Source organism: Rhodnius prolixus, unplaced genomic scaffold (genome assembly GCF_049639745.1).
Source record: "Rhodnius prolixus isolate KJV_2025 unplaced genomic scaffold, Rpr scaffold_7, whole genome shotgun sequence".
Classification (NCBI taxonomy): domain Eukaryota; kingdom Metazoa; phylum Arthropoda; class Insecta; order Hemiptera; family Reduviidae; genus Rhodnius; species Rhodnius prolixus.
Window position 1 is genome coordinate 29,501,727 of NW_027411582.1, and position 23,164 is coordinate 29,524,890.

Here is a 23,164-nt window from a genome sequence, read left to right on the forward strand (position 1 = left end):
TCGATCAAGGTAATGCAGGCGACCATAGGAAATCTCAGATGAGACCAAAAAGAATTTTCGTATGTTCTTCATCCCTGCTTTTTGCTTTTTAAAGAAGAATTTGATTTACAGTTTGCAACACAAATTTTGTGCCTATCAATTATATTTGAAAAATCCTTACAGGAAAACAATCATATGAAAAATCTCGTAATAAGTCATTTGAAAGCACTCGCTTTAGTGGTCAAATTACGTTCCCGCATTACCAATATTTATTAAGGGCAATAGATCTTTAGGAGGTAATCAAAAGTAATACTTTTAGCTTTAACCACCGATAAGATTTGGCTAAATGGATTTTATGTCTCTTTGAATATGTTTGCCAGTGGCAAGGCCAGCTAAAGACACTGGTAGTAGTTATAGAGGAGTAAGGAATCTGACTGCTATCTTAAGGCCACCTCTGGCAGAGGTCCACATCTCTCCTCCTCAACAGCTCTTCGGGTATGTCGAGAAATTGACACCCGTGCGCTTTTTTTTTTTTTTAATGCACTGCCGGCTTTCAGATCTCGATCACGCGTAACAGGCGACACAATCTTAAGACCAAATTAAGGGGAAAAAACTAATGGCAGCCGAAAGCGTAATCTAAAATATTGGATCACAAAAGAAGAACTCAATTTTGTACTTACGCTGAAGAGCGCGTCCGCTAGGAATTTATAGCCCTTTCACAAATTTATCCACACTTGAAGTAGCCCACAATTTATGAAAAAACGCAGACTGAAGGGATTTGACTTTATCGCCAGGTCCATACAATTCTACATCTCTATTCTTTCAAAAATTATAAAAGGGTTTACCAGCCTTTCTTTGCAGGGTTTTTTTTTTGAGCGGCCCAGATTTTAAGTTTAAAAAAAAAGAGAATTGCCTGATGTCAAGTTCTTCCTCAACTGTCCTCTATTTCCACCAAAGTTTTATTTAAAGATAGCTGATGATGCAGTTTCAGGTTAGCCAACTTTCATCCAGATTCTTAATAGCTGACAGCGAGTGGAAACGCGTTGGCAAGAAATTAATTTGAACACCTGACAAGCGGCAAACGGTTATTATAAAAAATAAAAAATTCTGTACCACAAATCACAAATCTTGGCATTCATTCACTGAAACTCCTTCATTTCACACATGAAAACGCAGTTGAAAAATTAAAAACTTGGCAATTATCTACATTAGGAAATATTTTCTTTAACAGCAAATTAGAATTTACACAATTAGAAGTATAAATGCCATGAGCCTACGGTTAGCTTTAATAGAATGGATAAGAATAATTCTATGCTTACTAACAAAACAGAAGAAGATCTTTGTAAACCTTGACTTGTAATACAAGCTTCAGTAAATTGCGTGTGCAATTTCACTTACTTTGAATTTAACCACTTTATAATCGATAAAACAACTGGCCCAGAAAACTGCAACAATCACTTTGATAATCAACAGTCTAATCGACAACCTTTAATCAACAAACTCCCACAACACAAGTGACTCATGTCATTCCTATAAACACTATTCTTTCCACACAATTTAGTTTCCAGTCTCAAACCAAAGGTGTTTCCAGCCAATAGATAATTGATAATTAATAATTGATGTGACAGTGACACAATCCTAGCCACTCTAACGAGCTCAGCGAGTGTAGTGTTTAGTTATATTGTTTATTCTGTACATCGCATTGCAATATTTATAAATTCTTTGAGGAGTATGCGAGAGAGAGAGACAGAAAATGAAGATACAACATATATATATTTGGGTTCTGCCAGAGGTAGTTTACATGTACAACAACTTGGGCTAAGCATACCCACAAGCAAAACTTTAGCTCATTACACTTTCAAGTTGTACATTTCTAATAAGATCTATAGTTTACGATAAACTTCTAAGGGTCACTGACAATATGATTCAGATGGACAATAGATTTGTTTGTACTAAACAAGCAACAATACCTCAAACTAGTTGTCTTAATGGTTTACGTGCACAGACTTATCAATTTGAAAGTTCTCAGTTTGAGGCAAGCGAAGTACAATTTGTAGGAAAAATATTTATAGTGAATAGTGGATTATGGTATGATGGTAACAAAGATTCTTCAAAGAATAGTGAACATCTACTGCTTCTACTGACTACAGATAAATATGTAATATAAATATTGCCCCCCCAAAAAAAACCGACTAAATGAGTACTGTAGTTGTCAAGAAGTAAGTGACAAATATGTAGTAGAGCAACGAATTGTCGTGAAATTTTACATGAAACTTGGTGAAACCGCTACTAAACTTATCTTTTATTAAAAGAGGTTTATGGCGATGAAAGTTAATCACGTGCGCGAGTTTTTGAGTGGTTCAAGCGTTTCCAAGAAGACGTCAGAGATGATGACCGCCCGGGTCGCCCTTCCAAGGTCCAAAACGGATGAAAATATCGATTTTAATTAATCAACATTACTACCGGTGAGGTGCTTGCTCAACTCCGTGAAAGAGTAAGGAAAAAACAACCCGATTTGTGGAAGAACAAGTCACGGGGTTCTCCATCAAAGACAACGCGCCGGCTCACAGTGCATTGTCTGTCAAGACGTTTCTAGCCACATACAACATCCCAGTTTTAGGCCATACGTTTTATTCGCCTGACCTGGCCCCATGTGAGTTTTATCTGTTCCCCAAAGTCGAAACGTTTTACGGCAATAGTCTCATTATTTAATAGCCACACCTCACGCACGGTTATTTTCAGTAAAAAAGTGAAAAAACTGCTATATTCTTGAAAAATACAAGAACTATAAGATTTTAATGGGTGTGAAATAAACTTTTAAAACTAAGCACATCTAAATGTGCATAAAAACATAAATCAACTTGAAAGTTTATCTTTCTTTTTTAAGTGAATCTTTCTGTGACGTGTGAAGCTTTCATGGGTAATGCTATTAAAAGAAAAAAAGGCTGAATTCATTCGATTATTGCAGTAAAACAGTACGATGGTGTCCCTCAGTTTGGTGTCTACTTCCACTGTCAGCTTGAACTGAATATCCTAATTTAATAGAGCAACTCAGTGAGAGTGGGAGGAGGGGAAGGAGCCGTTCTTCCATGTGAAGAGATGACACTAGATAAAGACTTTTCCAAGTCCCTTACATCCTTATGTTCTCCAATAGGGTCTTTTAAAGGATCAAATCTATTTCAAGTTTCAATCCTTTCTTTTCCTATAAACTTAATAGAAAGAAAAAGTTGAACCTAGTATTCTACTTTCAGCTCTGACTCAATAGAGAACTTACTCTAATCATTTACTTCGGATTTTCATTCAATCATCCCTCTTTGTGTTTTGTACATTACTATTAGATGAAATTAAACACTCACCTATTCGGTGATTATTTATTTTTAAAAATTATCGTGCCTAATAACAATCGAGAAGCCAATATTTAAAATATTGTTCTCTACTAAGTTGGATATTCAAGCGTCTAAGGTGTAGGTCCTGAAGAATCTTTTAGTAGAGTTTGTGAATCGAAAAGGACTCACCATTTATCTCATGTCTTTAGGTTGCGCAGAGATTCGTTTGAAGATCTTCCTAAAAGCAAGCGAACGAAGGTTGAACTTAAGCAATTTCCATATGAAGTTATTATTTCCGTTATTTTGGAACAGTTGTGAATCTCAGACGTCTCAATTCCGAAACTACAGTTGCTCCCCACCCTAGATCTGGTTTATGTTGTTCCTTTTCAACAGATATGTGGCAAAAGGAGAGGAGATTGGTTAGCAACTTGGTACACTTTGTTAACAAATCAGTTTCTTCGTGGTCTGAGAGCCTAAGTGCAGTAGTTTTTTTTATCAGCACCGGTCCACAGACTACCCCAGTTGAAAAACGTTGGTTTAGTTCTGTTCTTTTAAGTCAGTGATGGCGAACCTTTTGAAACGTGGGCTTTTTCTAAAACAGATGAAAAAGACCTCCTGATTTTTGAGAGAAAGATTTTAAGAAGAATATTTGGACCAATACGGGATGGCCCGACTTGGCGAAAACGCACTAATTCGGAAATCTACTCTCTGAACAAAGAACCGGACATCAGTAAAGTGATAAGGGATAGGCAGACTAAGAGATGGGCGGGACATGTGGCTAGAATGTGTGATGATGACGTGCCGAAGAGGTGGTAGGAAAAGAGGCAGGCCAAAGTTACGTTGGCTGGACGGAGTGAAGGAGGATGCCCTGGCGTAACTGGACTACACGACTGGAAAGTGGCTGCCCAAAATCGGGAAAACATGGCGGAAGCATTTGACGGAGGCCAAGGTTCGCTAGACGGACAAGGTCGCGTCGAATAGCAAGAAGAAGATGGCGAACCTTTTGAGCTCAGTGTGTCAAAATTTTGAAAAATCGAAACATAATTTTCGTGGCGTGTCCACACATCACAAAAGTAAAGACAAAAAAAAAATTGAAATATTTATAATTTTTTTAAGTTAATTATTTGTTTAATGCCATTTAAAATACAAATACCAAAATTATGAAACCAATGATTTACATTTAGAGACTTGTTTTACATATTTCATTGACACTTAACATAGAAAATCATTAATATATATATAATTGAACAATTCAGAATTAAATTATTAATTATTATTAATGGAAGTAATAATATTATTATTAATAACAAACTCTGGCCATTATGAGAGACAAACATTTGAATTATGAAATTGTTTATCTTTGAAGATGCGTGTCCACCAAAAATGAGCTCGCGTGTCATAGGTTCGCCATCACTGTTTTAAGCCTAGTGAGGGGAGATTCAAAAATTAAAGCAGAATAAATTATAAGATGAATGTTCTAATTCCTAATTAAGTGAAACTATTGTTGTCGGTTGCTACACACACCAAATTAACTTGTAAAAAGTAATCTACGATGGAGTAGAGGAATGAGGGAAATGTAATTTCCTATTATTAAGCTGTATCACTATTGGCTATCACAATCTCCAATTTCAAAGTGTACAAACCTAAAAATTAGCTAACCCTAGCGTCTTTCTATTAACAATTGAGAACAACATTAACACTAGAAACAACCTCATTCAATTCCCTTTATAATTGCAAACAGTAAAACGGTTTACCTTAGTAGAAAATCTCCCTCAAGGTTCCCTTTAACCTTCTTCAACAACCAATTACTAACTCAATCTACTTTCTGAATAGATCTAAACTTCTAATTTCAACTTCAATTTATGTCTTTTATATATATATATATATAAACTATTCGTCATAATTAATTAAAATGTGGTTATAACGGAAAGCGGTTAAAGTCAAATGCAGTAAATGTAAGACAATGAAACAGTGTTTTTTTATCTAATTAAAAAAATAATTTATACAATTATGAAATGTAAATTTTCTACCAAGGTCATCTTTTTCTCAAATAACAGTGTACTATTTAATATAACAGTAAAATGGATGGCATGGGGGTATAGGTAATCCCTGGAGGGTATAAATCCTACAAGTCCTTCACTGTAGTATAGCAGCCAAGGTTAGGTCCTTGAAATCATAAGATCTTAATGTCATGTAGTCCTAAGAGTTTCAAACCTGTGAGATAGGGTAATAAGCGATTAATAATAATGCGGAATATGAGGAGGGATTACAACCTCAGAGTCAGTGGGTACCAATTTACCTGTATACATAAACATTGAGTGTGCTTTGGATGAGTTATTGAATCGTGAAAATAATTGGAAGATAAGAAATGGGGTCCAGTGATATTGCACGGGAAGGCCAATATCTGGAGAAGGCGATAAGGGTATTTTTTTTTTTCGGACTGGCGATATTAAATAAATCTCAGCTATATTCTCTCTTGAGCTTTTTATTTTTCTTAGTTTGCAAAATATTGCCTACACTTCACGAAGTCCAAGATATGACTTAACGGTGAGGAGGAATAGTTGATGATGGAGGAATAAGAGCTATATTAGACTTGGATCACGTTTTTGGTACCCCCCATTAAAAATTGTTATAGAACACCTCGAAACAAGAATAATATGAATCGGCCAAAATGTTTAAATCTTACTTTTATATTAGTGTAACTTAAGCAATCATGAAAACAGTTTTGGTGACAATAAATTAGACAAAACTCTGCACAGAGTCTATTGTCTATAAAATTTAGTCATTTTTGGCACATTGACTCAAATCAGCCACCAATTAAAGATAAAAGAGAAACAAAAATAGCTGCTTACCTGTCCAAAGCAATCGCCACAAGATGTAATATTGATGCTGTACAGCACAACACATCCGAAGAAGTCCACATGTCACATAATTCCGGTCCTAACGTCCATTCACTGCTGACTTCATATACTGCAGAAAGTGGCATAACTAGACAAGCGACTAGTAGATCCGCCACGGCTAATGAGAGTATCAAATAGTTGGCCACATTTTGGAGGTGACGTTCCAGTACAATGGCTGCTATCACGAACACGTTACCTGAAAGAAAAAGGAAGATAATGTTCAATATGTTCAGCAATTAAAAAAAATTGAATGAAACAATACTTCATAGAAAAAAACTTTTCTTCTCTAATTACTGGCTGGCTTTTACCAAAGAACCCTGTACTTCATAAATGCTATTTAAGCAAGAAGAAGTGACAAAAAACAATATTAATTCAATTGCCTTTGTGCTGAGTTTAGCAATACGCAGATAGAACCGCGATCCTACATAGTGAACGCCTATATTTGCGTCTAAGATTTAACACGAATAGTTATACATATCCGTTATCTAGTATGGCATTTAAATTTTTGTTATAACATTAGATGCAGTTTTTTAAATTGGAACATACTTAATAATACTCGTATCAACAACAATGTAAGAATGGCTAGCCGAATTATCTAATCTAATAGCGAGCTTCTCCATACAAGTACCGAGAAAAATCGTAAATAATAATTATATTTATCAAGAAGACATAAAAAATAAATCAAATGTATAAAAGTAACGATATTGCCAATTTCAGCCAATATCTGATCGGACAATAATCATTCTTCCTAATGACATAATGAACAGTCAAAAAAGATAAGCATTACATTAATTATATTAGTATTTAAAAGCATAGAAACAGCTGTTAGCTTGAGTTCACTGTAAGCAATAAATAAATACAAAAATAAAGAAAAAAAGTAAATAAATCTCCAGAAGATACATAAAAATAGTTAAAGTAAAATAAATATCACTTAGTTGTCAGTAATCGAAAAAAAAAAGTTGAGATACAGTCAAATAAATAAATAATTCTGAAATACAAGCAAAACTGAATAATTAAGATAGAAAAACATAGAGGAAGTGATTTGCTGGTAATAAGCGATAACAGTTGCGATAACGCTGCGAATATCTGCAATTGGATTAAATCAAATTGGATACCAACTAGGAGAGATCCCGAAAATACAAAGGGCAACTCACATATCCGGTAAGGTAATCAATTATTTCACTTCTAAAAAAGTAAGGCTTACAACAAAAAGATAAAGCTAAATCATCAGAGGACTTAAGTGGTACAGGCCTTACAAACAAAATATAATTGCAGATTAAAAACATTTGATTCTACGAATTTCTTTGCATCAAAAGTCTGAAGTTGAAACATAAGAGCTTTTCTCATATCTTAAAACACCTATGAAGATCATTAAGTTACTGTAAATAAAATAAACTCTCCGTTGGATAGTCTCAGATTACAGGTTTATAAAATAATTCAGGTACTCAGTACTTTCAAGGACAGTCTGGATAGCAATATATTTTATGTACTAAAAGCATTTAACAAAACGAGGAAATGATAGATTCCTTAATTACAGAACTGATTCAATTTCTAGTTGATAGCTGAATGACTATTCAGTTTAGAGTACCATCGTGAGCGGCTATATTAACACTTGCAGTTAAGCCTGCTATTTAGGCCAAAGTTAATATTTCCTATTTTATCTACAATCAAAGCAGCCTTACAATTACGAATTCTAAGTTATTTTGGTTAAATAAAAGAAATAACTAATGAATAGTTAAAAATAAATAAAAAATGTAAATTTAATTTGATTCTACAAATAACATAAACATGCAGAATAGCAGAATGAATAAAAAAAAATTGTGAATGATGTTATTTCCCTTAAAAAAAAAAACCCTAAAAAATAGAAGCAAAATTGGCAGATAAATTAAAGTGCGTGTGCTAGGCCGAAACCGTACCTTCTATTTCGTAAATTGGTGAAATGACTTGTTAAGGATCGATGATTGATCCAATTTCCTCGTACTAAACTAAAAATCACCTTCGAAATTGCTTCTGGATTAAACGATCAGTATGAAATAAATATTTTCTAATCGATGGGTACGTAACAATGAATATCCTGCCAAGTAAATAAATAAAAAACAAATTAACGACGTTGTAATACATAAATTAATAACAAAAAATGAATTACCATTTCATTATTTAAAACATTATTTCTCAAGAAAGGGCTATTGAATTTAACCCTAAAATTATACTTTAACGTCTCTTGCGACGTTAGTTGCAAAAACTTACAATTTTAAATTCATTCAATTTATAAATAATAACTTTAATTTGAAGCTTTAAAACCATCACCAAAGTTGCTTAACTCACCCACGTAGTCCTGATTACATGGCCACAATCTGTTCATTAGTGAAGTGGGAATGCCCTTCATCCACCCATCTACGCTAGGAGACTTGTGATTTAGTAAGGAATGTAACCTTCGATAATATACGTTGAAGCTTTCTAGAGAATTCATAGAAACTAATACTCTCAACCAAGTTTTAGTAACACTAACGAATAGATTTAATGAAGTTGATCCTATTGGTTCAAATCAGGAGTCGATCCACTTTGTAAGCCACTGAAACACCACATTAGGATCATGAAAGCATTATACCCTATTATCAGTTTTTGATATGTAGATAATTTCTAGTACTTTCCTTTATTGTGTGTTTGTCTCCGAATTTAGGACCTTGTATTATATTGTCAATAAGGTAAATAATTTTTTTGTAAACTACATAACTTTATACAAATTCATTATAACACAACTGTTATAACTCCAGTGTAACTCCAATGTTCCATAGCCTTGAAGATTACTACCTAGTCCCTAGGTCGAAAGCTGGGCAAAATAATGACTGAAATTGGCATTATTCTCTTTCTTTCTTTAACCAGTACCTTACTAAAAAAAAAATAAGAAAAATGATTATAAAATGCGAGAGGGAATAATTTGCCAAAATAATGAATTTGTTTTACATAACAAAAAAAAAAAGAGATAGTAAAAAATAAAATTGAAAATGATCAAGACTTACACAATTGTTTTTCGTTCAGAGCAGCTGGTTAATTTTCCATGAAAAGGATAATAGTAAATTGTTTTTAATGAATTTTCCTCTAATTATATAAAAAAAATGTGAGCATTTTCAATAACAATTATAAAAAAAAATTGAAGAGTACAACAATAATTTTACAGCGAATATAATTTGTCCTTTCTTTTTCTTTTTTTTTTTCTTCAATATGGTAAAATATTCAGTACTCATTCTCTAGAGAGGAAAGTAAAATCGCTTTGAAAAATAATAAATTAATTATCTAAAACTTTTACTTTACCTTCTGCGCCTAACTTTTTACAATGAAAAAATTATAACTTTTTTTCTTATTTTTAACCATATAACAATGTTAACAATTATTTCTTTTCTAAAAGTAATGAGAAAAGTTGAAACTTTTAATCACAACAGAGTGAAAGTTAAGGGACAGTACTAAAGAGAACTTTACACACAATGAGAAAAGTAGCTACTTCTTTTTTTTAACATCAAATTATATCCTGACCGTCAAGAGGATATTTTCTCTACAGAAAACAAAAGAAAAATGCCTCTCCATTTTCTAGAGTGTCTATTATACCTAGGCATTATTTCACACGAGGTCAACATCAATTTTTTTTTTTCTTTAAGCAATAAAAGGGTTATGTTATAACAAAGAGTAATGTATATGTACAAAGAGAGTGGATGTCCTAAGGGAGGATGTAAAAAAAATAAGGCCAAAGACACTGAGTGCGTGAAATCACTCTCCAAAATCTAATGAAGCGACGAGAACAGGATGGGTACTCCAATTAGTGGGTGCACAACAAATCCTATGGATCTTTGTGACACTTCCAGTACTAGGTCTAATAATTTACATATAATTTCCTCAAAAGTGCCCTTGAATGAGTTTTTCTTAGAAAATGTTTTTTTTTTTAAATTCTAGGGTTAATGACGTGCAATTAGTTTATCAAATATAAAGAAAATCGTTTGAGCTGCAAAGAAAAGTCTAAAACTGAACTGCTCTTACCAAAGTACTACTAAAGGATTGCTGATTTTGTCAAAAAGCTTCTACAGTCTCTTTATGGCAGCTTAACCAAATTTGAACATTCGACAATTTTTCATCCAGATTAAAAGACAGGCAGACCAATTTTTTGAAAAACACCTTACTATCATCAGGGGACGTCAAAACATGAATTTACTGAATGAACTCAAAATCAAAGATTTCATGCACAAATGCAAGCAACAAGGTGAAAGACACAATACTCAGCCTTTTAGTCAATCTAGCGGTGAAATAAGATTCTGTTTCTAAATCCCCAGAACTTTAAGTTCAAGTCCCTTGATCTTGAATTTGTAGAGGATTTGGTATAAATTTCTGACACGTTAAATGCTAAATAGTTCTACATGCTAAATAAAGAACATAAAATAAAATTTAAAACGAAAGGACAATTTACAATTAATTACTGAATTAAAATTAAGGCAACAGCGAATTGACTCACCTTTTGTCAGAACTAAAGTTCAGAGGTGTTGATTAACCTCTAAAATTTCATCAGGTGACAAACACACATGAAAATGATATAAAAAGATGAAGATGTGCTGGGCGATGGGGATGTAATAAAAGTTAAGTAGAACCAGTTTAACCAAAAGTAAAATTTATTTATGCCAGAATCAATCCAAGGTACAAGTTACTGTTAATAACCTTCCATAACCAAAATGAAAATAAAACGGCGGCAAAGGTAATCAAGAAGTAATTTGATGAAAAACAAAGCCACTTGAGTGATCGTTGACAGCACTATCTCTGGACAGGCAGGAGAACGACTGAAAACAATTCCCGAACAGGTTTTCATTTGTCATACATACACTTTCCAACTAAAAAGACTTTAAACTTTCCAAATTAAATTGAACAAATATAACTAAAATATAAAACATAAAATATGAGAATGAGAAATAAGCTAAGTAGAGCGCTGAGCAGCCTTAACTTGAGTGAATGCGCTGAAGTTCTGCCACAAAACTATTTCTAACTAGTTTTAGATTATTGTTGCTTAATCACTTCCATAACTAAGTTCAATTTTAGATAAGAATGCATTTGCGAATGTGTTCCGATGGTATCACAGTAATCGTAAAGGTTCTTCACTGAAGCAATGTGAATGAAAATTTTGAAAAGCCATTAATAACAGGAAAGAGAGATAATATGAATTCAGGGAACGAAGAGGTAGATTATAGCAATAATGCGATAAACTACGCCCAAAATTTAAATGTCAATATCTCGCTCCAAAACACATTTAGTTTAGGATAAAATGGCAGTTAAACTTTTCATATTTTAAACTCGTTTAATATTTCTTATTTAGTCACTCCATACATACCTGATCAATATGAAATTTTGAACACATACAATAACTTGATTTTCAATGAGATTTCTTTTTACAATATTTATTCCATTTATAATCTTAGCATTTAGCTAAGAAAATAGCACGTCTTTCAATTTCTTCTATCTTGTGTGTAACCAACTTTTAATGAGAAATGTTTTTTTTTTATTTAGTACCTAAATTATTATATTAAGAATAAAAGGGAAGGGATTAGCTATGAGGTTAGCATACTGGACTCCCACGCGGAGGACCCGGGTTCGAATCCAGCAGCTGACCCTTAGATTTTCTCTTCCTAGGAGCTTCTTACAGCTCACTGTCCGGTGATGGACAGTGTTGTATGTAACGAGAGAATACTGTCCGGAGACCGGCAGTGCACAGGAGAAAGCTCCGGGCGCTAATAACCTCAGCTGTTGATGCGCCCCCCCCCAAAAAAAATTAAAAAATCTCTGCGAGATTTAGAAGTCCCTTGGGCAGGAAAAGTGGAATTTAGCACTTTGTCTGCTAAGTGTTAAAGCTAAAGTAATTTGATATACTTCAGCAGGTCGATTATTATCCTTCATAAGGCTCAGCATCCCGAAGGAATTTCATTCTCTAAAACAATTTGACTTCATTGCCACTATGGAAACTACTATAGTTATAATTCGAGTATTATTCCATTACTATAATATTAATAATTTTCAATCTCAAGATAATTTTAAAATTGTAATAAGAAGTACATATATCATTCCAATTTTGTTTCAGCCTCTGGCTATTTTGTTTTAAGTTTAGGCTCATAGGGGCATATTATATACACTGTATCCCCTATATTGTTGTAACAATTTAAATTTATAGGGATCATACGAGTTAAGTAAACGATTGGTGAATTAATTTAGAACGACGGACAGCAGAAAATATTAATACCACCGTAATTGTAGTTATTTTTCTCTTTATTAGTAATATTAACTACTAAAACGATTGTTGTAAAAAGTAATTAATTTGATGCTACTGGTTTACTTCACTTGTTATGACATACTAAAGTAATCACTTAACAGTGACACTCTTACAATGTGGAAAACGTATAAATAATTTTTAGAACATAACTACTTAGCCTACAATTTCCAACAACTTAGAAATCTCTTACAGAAAAACTTGGCTACAACTTATCTTTTTCAGAGCCTTTTTCTAACAGACACACTCTGCGTGTAACAGCCTCCTTTTTGTTACCTACGTGGCTATTACTCACACAAATGCCAACCATTCTCACAATTCTTTTCTTAACTCTTCCCAATGTATTATTACCAGGAGAATTATGGCCTGGAAACCAAAAAAAAAGAATCACATCCCAAATGAATCTAGCTAGCGAGCGGAGTAAATTCTTTGTAACTCAGTAATCATTAAAATTTTTCATCATACACCAAACAAAATTATTAATTTATTTATTCTTAGACTTATAGAAAAAACTGTCATGAATCCTTTATAAAAGCCAAATTACAACGTTTAAAATATATTTATTCAATAAGGATTAAATAAAGTTTAAACAAACATGTCTTAATTGATAAAAAAACAACATTTCCAAGAGAATAAGAAACTTTTCAGGAGCGCCTGACACACCTAATTGTGTCAAGAGAAAATATGATGTCTCTATTACCCCTTTCATGGAAAAAGGAAATTACAATAAACCAACCATGATAAAAAAGATTCAATTCCTAAAAGCAGCATTTAAGTTGATTGTACGTGTGCGCTACTAAGTGGGAGCCCTTTTGAACTTCTTATTTTTTAACTCCCATCTTACAAGCATAATAATTTTATTACTTTGCAACTTCTTATGAGGAGACTTTCACAAATATTATTAATTATAATTTCCGATAGTTACAATTAATTATAATGCTTTATCACTTTCATAACTAAGTTCAATTTTAGATAAGAATTAATTTGCGAATGTGTTCCAATGGTATCACAGGTTCTTTACTGAAGCAATGTGAATGAAAATTATGAAAAGCCATTAATAACAAGAAAGAGAGATAATATGAATTCAGGGAACGAAGAGGTAGATTATAGTAATAAAAATAACAATCAAGAAATAATCAAAGAAGTAAATGTTCATTTACAAGACAAAAGACGTCTTTATGATGCCAGTTTCTCTTCAAAAAGGATTTCAAGACTAAAAAAAATTATGATTTATTTAAATTTGAGGTCTAATCAGGAGATGTTTCTGGGGAAGTGCCGCATCTTACGAATTTCATTCAATTTTGACAAAACTACGAGAGGAGCGTGTGTATCTTTGAAGTGATCTCTTTTATTAGTAATTCTTTTTTATGAGAAATTTGACGTTTAAAAACGGCACTGTGGTAGAGTACTGGCTTTCTTTAACAAATATTTTTGAACATTGTAACACTGCCTGTTGCTTGTAAGTTTAATTAAATTAAGATGGCTCCTAAATTATAGAATCAAGAAACTTTATTTATTGTAAGTATACAACAAGTTAAGAGGAAAAAAAAAAGTTAGTAGCGTCACACCAGATTTGAAATTTGCTGTTAACTTTAAAAAGAAATACAAAAACTTTAAACCAATTTTATTGTGAGCTGTCACAATTTATCTATAAAAAACACAAGATCTGTAAGAAAATTAATGTGTTATTTGTAATAAAACTAACCACTTAAAAAAAAGGAACAAAGTACTGTCAGGATATAAGCACGCAGATTGACACTAATAAATCTAAAAAAGAAATCAATTTTGTAAGGTGTACAAATTAAAGTGTACACGGGTAAAAAAGCTTTTTCTCAATTTAGAAAGACATGGTAATCCTTAAAATACAATTCATAGTCAATTTACAAGAAGAAGGAGACGCTACTATCCCACGTCACATCTTATTTATTTTGCCCTAATACTACTACAAGTATCTGCAAGAAATCATTATTCATTGAAATTGTTTGTTTGAAAAAGGTGAACCAAAAATAACAAAAAATTTCAATATTCATTTTTCTCATGGAATTAGTTCACAAAAGAGTGAATTAAGTCTTTTTTTATAGCATACTTCATTGAAATTCTTCCTCTACTAAATTATATCATCCTCCAATTGTGCAATCAATCGTTAGACCAACGCTTGTTATTGAACCGTGTGCAAGAATTGTCTCCTTACGTTGTGACCCTAAATTTCTCGCCTCACAATTTTCAGTTATTTATGAAATTTAGCTTTAATAAAAAAGGAACATCTATCTCTAAATTTGAACCAAATTTCAGGTTTCTTGATGCAGTAATGGTAGGCACCATAGGAAGTTAAAGTTAGATGTTAAAAAGAAAAGAAAATATCAGTAATGTATGTTGGCATAAGCATTTTTAATTATATTTTTTTAATAATTAACATTATAATTATTATTTTATTATCATTATTATAATTATTTATGCAGACGATACCGCAATATTATCCTCAAATCCCAACCCTTCTGAAGCCTCCTCATATGTCCAAGAACACCTTGAACTCATTTCCTCTTGGTACCAAAAATGGAGATTTAGACTAAACGAAGACAAATGCCAACAGATAACATTCACCTTACGTAGACAAACTTGTCCCCCACTACTCATACACAACAGAGAAATACCGACCTCCACACAAGTACGGCTACCTAGGATTGTATTTAGACAGTCGACTTACATGGAACCCACACACTAGACTGAAAAGACAAGAACTTAATAGACGATACGGACAGCTACGAAGACTGGCTAGGGCGGAGATCAGCCATGAATGTAAAGAATAAAGTGACTCTATATAAGACACTACTAAGACACTAACTGGACCTACGGAGCTGAGCTGTGGGGTTCTGCGAAACCTTCCAACATCCAAAGAATCCAATCATTTCAATCTAAAGTCCTTCGGCATATCGAAAAACGCTCCTCATTATGTATCCAATTTAACCCTCCACATAGACTTCAACATCCCATTTGTCAATGACCTAATACATTCTCGGCTTACTTAATCTCCATAATAGCCTAAACCATACATCCTAATCCCACAGCACAAGCTTTATCCACAACAACCCATCCTGACAGCCCTCCACGACGCCTGAAACCTATTTCCTAAATTTCTTTCCAACCTCTATAGCAGTGGTTCTTAACCTTTTCATAGACGCGGAACACAATTATATGTATATATTTTTCTCGCGGAACACTAACATTAAATAATTTGAAATTCGTTATTTAGCAAGAACTTAAAATTAAATTCAATTAAAAAAAACGAACAATTTTTTGTTTTCGTATAACTTTCCTAAGTTTCTAAATTTCAATACATTTAAAATTGAAATTTCGCGGAACACCGGTTAAGAACCACTGCTTTATATCTTCTAAAATTATAGATCAGTGCACAAAATAACTATAGCTTATAATTAAGAAAAACAAAGTGTACAAGAGAACAAAATTTCATACAAATACGTGGTTCACAGTGGGAGATATAGAAAGGCCATAATTTTACAGAATTTCATGACCCAAAAAATGTTCAACCCTTTATATCTTCTACATTTATAGATCAGTGAACAAAATAACTATAGTTTATAATTGAGAAAAACAAAGTGTATAAGAGAACAAAATTTAATACGAATACGTGGTTCACAATGGGAGATATAGAACGGCCATAATTTTACAGAATTTCATGACCCAAAAAATTTTTAACCCTTATATCTTCTACATTTATAGATCTGTGCACAAAATAACTATAGTTTATAATTGAGAAAAACAAAATGTACAAGAGAACAAAATTTCATACGAATACGTGGTTCACAGTAGGAAATATAGAACGGCCATAATTTTACAGAATTTCATGACCCAAAAAATTTTCAACCCTTTATATCTTCTACAATTATAGATCTTTGCACAAAATAACTATAGTTTATAATTGACAAAAACAAAGTATACAAGAGAACAAAATTTCATACGAATACGTGGTTCACAGTAGGAAATATAGAACGGCCATAATTTTACAGAATTTCATGACCCAAAAAATGTTCAACCCTTTATATCTTCTACATTTATAGATCTGTGCACAAAATAACTATAGTTTATAATTGAGAAAAACAAAGTGTACAAGAGAACAAAATTTCATACAAATACGTGGTTCACGGTGGGAGATATAGAAAGGCCATAATTTTACAAAATTTCATGACCCAAAAAATTTTCAACCCTTTATATCTTCTACATTTATAGATCTTTGCACAAAATAACTATAGTTTATAATTGAAAAAAACAAAGTGTACAAGAGAACAAAATTTCATACGAATACGTGGTTCACAGTGGGAGATATAGAAAGGCCATAATTTTACAGAATTTCATGACCCAAAAAACTTTCAACCCTTTATATCTTCTACATTTATAGATCTGTGCACAAAATAACTATAGTTTATAATTGAGAAAAACAAAGTGTACAAGAGAACAAAATTTCATGCGAATACGTGCTTCACAGTGGGAGATATAAATAGGCCATAATTTTACAGAATTTCATGACCCAAAAAATTTTCAACCCTTTATATCTTCTACATTTATAGATCTGTGCACAAAATAACTATAGTTTATAATTGACAAAAACAAAGTGTAAAAGAGAACAAAATTTCATACGAATACGTGGTTCACAGTGGGTGATATAGAAAGGCCATAATTTTACAGAATTTCATGACCCAAAAAATTTTCAACCCTTTATATCTTCTATATTTATAGATCTGTGCACAAAATAACTATAGTTTATAATTGACAAAAACAAAGTGTATAAGAAAACAAAATTCTATACCAATACGTGGTTCTTAGTGGGAGATATAGAAAGGTCATAATTTTACAGAATTTCATGACCCAAAAAATGTTCAACCCTTTATATCTTCTACATTTATAGATCTGTGCACAAAATAACTATAGCTTATAATTAAGAAAAACAAAGTGTACAAGAGAACAAAATTTCATACAAATACGTGGTTCACGGTGGGAGATATAGAAAGGCCATAATTTTACAGAATTTCATGACCCAAAAAATGTTCAACCCTTTATATCTTCTACATTTATAGATCAGTGAACAAAATAACTATAGTTTATAATTGAGAAAAACAAAGTGTATAAGAGAACAAAATTTCATACGAATACGTGGTTCACAGTGGGAGATATAGAACGGCCATAATTTTACAGAATTTCATGACCCAAAAAATTTTCAACCCTTTATATCTTCTACATTTATAGATCTGTGCACCAAATAACTATAGTTTATAATTGACAAAAACAAAGTGTACAAGAGAACAAAATTTCATACGAATACGTGGTTCACAGTAGGAAATATAGAACGGCCATAATTTTACAGAATTTCATGACCCAAAAAATTTTCAACCCTTTATATCTTCTACATTTATAGATCTGTGCGCAAAAAAACTATAGTTTATAATTGAGAAAAACAAAGTCTACAAGAGAACAAAATTTCATACAAATACGTGGTTCACGGTGGGAGATATAGAAAGGCTACAATTTTGCAGAATTTCATGACCCAAAAAATTTTCAACACTTTATATCTTCTTCATTTATAGATCTGTGCACAAAATAACTATAGTTTATAATTGAGAAAAACAAAGTGTAAAAGAGAACAAAATTTCATACGAATACGTGGTTCACAGTGGGTGATATAGAAAGGCCATAATTTTACAGAATTTCATGACCCAGAAAATTTTCAACCCTTTATATCTTCTACATTTATAGATCTGTGCACAAAATAACTATAGTTAATAATTGAAAAAAACAAAGTGTATAAGAGAACAAAATTTCAGACGAATACGTGGTTCACAGTGGGAGATATAGAACGGCCATAATTTTACAGAAATTCATGACCCAACAAATTTTCAACCCTTTATATCTTCTACATTTATAGATCTCTGCACAAAATAACTATAGTTTATAATTGAGAAAAACAAAGTGTACAAGAGAACAAAATTTCATGCGAATACGTGCTTCACAGTGGGAGATATAAATAGGCCATAATTTTACAGAATTACATGACCCAAAAAATTTTCAACCCTTTATATCTTCTACATTTATAGATCTGTGCACAAAATAACTATAGTTTATAATTGACAAAAACAAAGTGTAAAAGAGAACAAAATTTCATACGAATACGTGGTTCACAGTGGGTGATATAGAAAGGCCATTATTTTACAGAATTTCATGACCCAAAAAATTTTCAACCCTTTATATCTTTTATATTTATAGATCTGTGCACAAAATAACTATAGTTTATAATTGACCAAAACAAAGTGTATAAGAGAACAAAATTCTATACCAATACGTGGTTCTTAGTGGGAGATATAGAAAGGTCATAATTTTACAGAATTTCATGACCCAAAAAATGTTCAACCCTTTATATCTTCTACATTTATAGATCTGTGCACAAAATAACTATAGCTTATAATTAAGAAAAACAAAGTGTACAAGAGAACAAAATTTCATACAAATACGTGGTTCGCGGTGGGAGATATAGAAAGGCCATAATTTTACAGAATTTCATGACCCAAAAAATGTTCAACCCTTTATATCTTCTACATTTATAGATCAGTGAACAAAATAACTATAGTTTATAATTGAGAAAAACAAAGTGTATAAGAGAACAAAATTTAATACGAATACGTGGTTCACAGTGGGAGATATAGAACGGCCATAATTTTACAGAATTTCATGACCCAAAAAATTTTCAACCCTTTATATCTTCTACATTTATAGATCTGTGCACAAAATAACTATAGTTTATAATTGACAAAAACAAAGTGTACAAGAGAACAAAATTTCATACGAATACGTGGTTCACAATAGGAAATATAGAACGGCCATAATTTTACAGAATTTCATGACCCAAAAAATTTTTAACCCTTTATATCTTCTACATTTATAGATCTGTGCACGAAAAACTATAGTTTATAATTGAGAAAAACAAAGTGTACAAGAGAACAAAATTTCATACAAATACGTGGTTCGCGGTAGGAGATATAGAAAGGCTACAATTTTACAGAATTTCATGACAGAAAAAATTTTCAACACTTTATATCTTCTTCATTTATAGATCTGTGCACAAAATAACTATAGTTTATAATTGAGAAAAACAAAGTGTGTAAGAGAACAAAATTTCATACGAATACGTGGTTCACAGTGGGAGATATAGAAAGGCCATAATTTTACAGAATTTCATGACCCAAAAAATTTTCAACCCTTTATATCTTCTACATTTATAGATCTGTGCACAAAATAACTATAGTTTATAATTGACAAAAACAAAGTGTATAAGAGAACAAAATTCCATACCAATACGTGGTTCTTAGTGGGAGATATAGAAAGGCCATAATTTTACAGAATTTCATGACCTAAAAAATTTTCAACCCTTTATATTTTCTACATTTATAGATCTGTGCACAAAATAACTATAGTTTATAATTGACAAAAACAAAGTGTATAAGAGAACAAAATTTCAGACGAATACGTGGTTCACAGTGGGAGATATAGAACGGCCATAATTTTACAGAAATTCATGACCCAACAAATTTTCAACCCTTTATATCTTCTACATTTATAGATCTCTGCACAAAATAACTATAGTTTATAATTGAGAAAAACAAAGTGTACATGAGAACAAAATTTCATACAAATACGTGGTTCACGGTGGGAGATATAGAAAGGCCATAATTTTACAGAATTTCATGACCCAAAAAATTTTCAACCCTTTATATCTTCTACTTTTATAGATCTGTGCACAAAATAACTATAGCTTATAATTGAGAAAAACAAAGTGTATAAGAGAACAAAATTTCAGACGAATACGTGGTTCACAGTGGGAGATATAGAACGGCCATAATTTTACAGAAATTCATGACCCAACAAATTTTCAACCCTTTATATCTTCTACATTTATAGATCTCTGCACAAAATAACTATAGTTTATAATTGAGAAAAACAAAGTGTACAAGAGAACAAAATTTCATACAAATACGTGGTTCACGGTGGGAGATATAGAAAGGCCATAATTTTACAGAATTTCATGACCCAAAAAATGTTCAACCCTTTATATCTTCTACATTTATAGATCAGTGAACAAAATAACTATAGTTTATAATTGAGAAAAACAAAGTGTATAAGAGAACAAAATTTAATACGAATACGTGGTTCACAGTGGGAGATATAGAACGGCCATAATTTTACAGAATTTCATGACCCAAAAAATTTTCAACCCTTTATATCTTCTACATTTATAGATCTGTGCACAAAATAACTATAGTTTATAATTGACAAAAACAAAGTGTACAAGAGAACAAAATTTCATACGAATACGTGGTTCACAATAGGAAATATAGAACGGCCATAATTTTACAGAATTTCATGAACCAAAAAATTTTCAACCCTTTATATCTTCTACATTTATAGATCTGTGCACGAAAAACTATAGTTTATAATTGAGAAAAACAAAGTGTACAAGAGAACAAAATTTAATACGAATACGTGGTTCACAGTGGGAGATATAGAACGGCCATAATTTTACAGAATTTCATGACCCAAAAAATTTTCAACCCTTTATATCTTCTACATTTATAGATCTGTGCACAAAATAACTATAGTTTATAATTGACAAAAACAAAGTGTACAAGAGAACAAAATTTCATACGAATACGTGGTTCACAATAGGAAATATAGAACGGCCATAATTTTACAGAATTTCATGACCCAAAACATTTTCAACCCTTTATATCTTCTACATTTATAGATCTGTGCACGAAAAACTATAGTTTATAATTGAGAAAAACAAAGTGTACAAGAGAACAAAATTTCATACAAATACGTGGTTCACGGTGGGAGATATAGAAAAGCCATAATTTTACAGAATTTCATGACCTAAAAAATTTTCAACCCTTTATATCTTCTACATTTATAGATCTCTGCACAAAATAACTATAGTTTATAATTGAGAAAAACAAAGTGTACAAGAGAACAAAATTTCATACCAATACGTGGTTCTTAGTGGGAGATATAGAACGGCCATAATTTTACAGAATTTCATGACCAAAAAAATTTTCAACCCTTTATATCTTCTACTTTTATAGATCTGTGCACAAAATAACTATAGTTTATAATTGAGAAAAACAATGTGTATAAGAGAACAAAATTCCATACCAATACGTGGTTCTTAGTGGGAGATATAGAAAGGTCATAATTTTACAGAATTTCATGACCCAACAAATTTTCAACCATTTATATCTTCTACATTTATAGATCTGTTCACAAAATAACTATAGTTTATAATTGAGAAAAACAAAGTGTGTAAGAGAACAAAATTTCATACGAATACGTGGTTCACAGTGGGAGATATAGAAAGGCCATAATTTTACAGAATTTCATGACCCAAAAAATTTTCAACCCTTTATATCTTCTACATTTATAGATCTGTGCACAAAATAACTATAGTTTATAATTGAGAAAAACAAAGTGTACAAGAGAACAAAATTTCATGCGAATACGTGGTTCACAGTGGGAGATATAAATAGGCCATAATTTTACAGAATTTCATGACCCAAAAAATTTTCAACCCTTTATATCTTTTACATTTATAGATCTGTGCACAAAATAACTATAGTTTATAATTGACATAACCAAAGTGTAAAAGAGAACAAAATTTCATACGAATACGTGGTTCACAGTGGGTGATATAGAAAGGCCATAATTTTACAGAATTTCATGACCCAAAAAATTTTCAACCCTTTATATCTTCTACATTTATAGATCTGTGCACAAAATAACTATAGTTTATAATTGACAAAAACAAAGTGTATAAGAGAACAAAATTCCATACCAATACGTGGTTCTTAGTGGGAGATATAGAAAGGTCATAATTTTACAGAATTTCATGACCCAACAAATTTTCAACCCTTTATATCTTCTACATTTATAGATCTATGCACAAAATAACTATAGTTTATAATTGAGAAAAACAAAGTGTATAAGAGAACAAAATTTCATACGAACACGTGGTTCACAGTGGGAGATATAGAACGGCCATAATTTTACAGAATTTCATGACCCAACAAATTTTCAACCCTTTATATCTTCTACATTTATAGATCTGTGCACAAAATAAGTATAGTTTATAATTGAGAAAAACAAAGTGTATAAGAGAACAAAATTTCATACGAATACGTGGTTCACAGTGGGAGATATAGAACAGCCATAATTTTACAGAATTTCATGACCCAAAAAATTTTCAACCCTTCATATCTTCTACATTTATAGATCTCTGCACAAAATAACTATAGTTTATAATTGAGATAAACAAAGTGTATAAGAGAACAAAATTTCATACGAATACGTGGTTCACAGTGGGAGATATAGAACGGCCATAATTTTACAGAATTTCATGACCCAACAAATTTTCAACCCTTTATATCTTCTACATTTATAGATCTGTGCACAAAAAAATTATAGTTTATAATTGAGAAAAACAAAGTGTACAAGAGAACAAAATTTCATACAAATACGTGGTTCACGGTGGGAGATATAGAAAGGCTACAATTTTACAGAATTTCATGACCCAAAAATTTTCAACCCTTTATATCTTCTTCATTTATAGATCT

At 31.7% G+C, this 23,164-nt stretch overlaps 1 protein-coding gene and 1 long non-coding RNA gene across 17 annotated transcripts in view; one reads left to right on the plus strand and one right to left on the minus strand.

Annotated features, from left to right (window-relative positions):
- The window catches only part of LOC141447354 (5-hydroxytryptamine receptor-like), a 314,431-nt gene that overhangs the window by 27,599 nt on the left and 263,668 nt on the right, over positions 1–23,164 (minus strand). For all 16 annotated transcript variants that reach the window (XM_074114797.1, XM_074114811.1, XM_074114805.1 and 13 more), the window contains exon 3: positions 6,158–6,401. In XM_074114797.1, coding sequence (XP_073970898.1) covers positions 6,158–6,401 — 244 coding nt within the window. The remainder of the gene's footprint in view (positions 1–6,157; positions 6,402–23,164) is intronic.
- On the plus strand, positions 7,001–14,160 carry LOC141447358 (uncharacterized). The gene is made up of 3 exons (XR_012454269.1): positions 7,001–7,366; positions 10,151–11,416; positions 13,510–14,160. It is a non-coding gene; the product is annotated as an uncharacterized lncRNA (long non-coding RNA).